Source organism: Microtus ochrogaster, chromosome 10, assembly GCF_000317375.1.
Source record: "Microtus ochrogaster isolate Prairie Vole_2 chromosome 10, MicOch1.0, whole genome shotgun sequence".
Taxonomy (NCBI): Eukaryota; Metazoa; Chordata; class Mammalia; order Rodentia; family Cricetidae; genus Microtus; species Microtus ochrogaster.
The window spans coordinates 48,216,352-48,218,144 of NC_022016.1; the positions used below are offsets into that span (position 1 = coordinate 48,216,352).

General features: G+C 49.9%; 1 protein-coding gene across 1 annotated transcript in view; it reads right to left on the minus strand.

The window, feature by feature from the left end:
* Positions 1 to 1,135, minus strand: part of Tex46 (testis expressed 46) — a 4,718-nt gene extending 3,583 nt beyond the window's left edge. Inside the window, exon 1 of the mRNA XM_013348356.2 lies at positions 883 to 1,135. Within this exon, the coding sequence (XP_013203810.1) occupies positions 883 to 1,095 (213 nt within the window). The 5' untranslated portion in view covers positions 1,096 to 1,135. The remainder of the gene's footprint in view (positions 1 to 882) is intronic.
* Between the last annotated feature and the right edge of the window lie 658 nt (positions 1,136 to 1,793).

Genomic DNA, 1,793 nt, shown 5'->3' on the forward strand with positions numbered 1-1,793 from the left:
GAGAGAGAGAACCGTCCCACCTAGAGATGCCCTTGTTTTACAGCACTCCCTAGTAACATTCTGCTATAATGAAGATCCAGAAGATCTCCCAGAGAGGCCCATGCATTAAATTAAGGGCTCAGTCCCTGGTGCATTTGGGAAATGGTGAAACCCCTTAAGAGATGGAGTTCCACAGGCATGCCTTCAGAGGGAGTCACAGAACCCCCATTTGTTTCCAATACTCTGTGGTGGTTACTGGCTCCGCCCATGGCCTTGGGCTATCTGGCCTGATAGAGGCGGAGGGAATACCCACTACCTCGCTCCTTTTCACTTCCTGGATATACGTGCTCGGTTCTTGCCCTTTCCTTCCCATAACCCATTTGCCAGGGGATTAAAAGCAACGAGTCCACCCAGGCAAGAGTCAGAAGCTTTGAAATTTTGAGCCAAAAGAACCCTCTTTTCTTCATAAGATGGCTAGTTCAGGTAGAGGGTGCAGTAAAAGAAGCTGACACAATTTGTGCATCTCTGATGTCTTCATTGTTCTATTTTAGAACAAATATACATTATATATGTACATGTACATCGATCTAAAGTTTTTTTTCCACTTGAAATAGTTGATAGTGTTGCTGAAACACAATGAAAGATGGCATAGGAGAGTCTGGTATGGCCCCTATTTCACAGCTGAAGCAAATCCCCTACTGAAAAGATTTGTCCTCCGCCATCCAAGAGGAAGCCACGAGCACAGTCTTAGCCCAGGGTCTTAGAATTCTTCAGCCTGATCCCATTATCCTGAGGCCCACTAACCTTCGCTGAGCCGTGCCCCCCAATTCTCCCCTCCCCGCCCCCAGTCCAGCTCTGAGTGTCTCCTAACTCACAGTTGAAGCTAAGCACCCTCTTGCTCACCGTCTGGACCCTCTGGCACACTGTCTGGGGCTGGCAGGGAGCCTGATTGAGTTCATGCTTGAGTAGCCAGTTGCTGAGCAATAGCAGAAGGAAGAGGAAGCCAAACAAGGCTGGCTTAAAGCTTATCAACCAAGCCAAGATGGCTCCTGTGGTGCCAGAAGAAGCAAGAAACCCATGGAAACTCCTCAGAAAAAATATCAGGTCCCCCAGCATTATGGCACAGAGGGGCCCAGGCCCCTGCTGCAGTCCCCTCCATGACAGGAGGCAGGGCCACCGGCTCCTCTGATTCAAGACCAGTTCCCCACCCCCACCCTGGTTGTCGCATAACAATAAGTACTCCTATGTCTTAAGGGCCCCCTGCTGTCAGGCTCTCTGGCCGGCAGCTTGCAGGTGTCATTTCAGGACCTGTTGTGGCAGCCCAGTGATGTAGATCTCAGCAGTGCCCTTCTCACTGAAGATTTCTGAGTGGCCCCCCTGGAACAAACCGGCCAATGCCACCAGATCACCTGCTCTCATAATGGGGGTGTGTGTGACAAAGGAAACTTAGCCATACCGCGGAGATAAGGCAAGCGGACTGCTGTGTGCATGCTCATAGCCACCCTGGAATACCGTCAATAAGTCCATGGAGGCCGTACGCCTGATTTGCTTTTAAAAGTCTACTTATTTATTGTTTGTGTATGTGTGACTGCTCGAGAACATTCCACTGCGTGGGTCTCCTGGATCCAACCCGGGTTGCCAGGCTTGTCAGCAAGTGCCTTTACCCACTAAGTGGCACTTCCTGCTTACTTTTGTCTTTAGTTATTTGTGTGTGTGTGTGTGTGTGTGTGTGTGTGTGTGTGTGTGTGTGTGTAGGCTAGAGAACGACGTTGGCTATTGTTCCTCAGGAGTTTTCCACCTTAATTCTTTTCCAC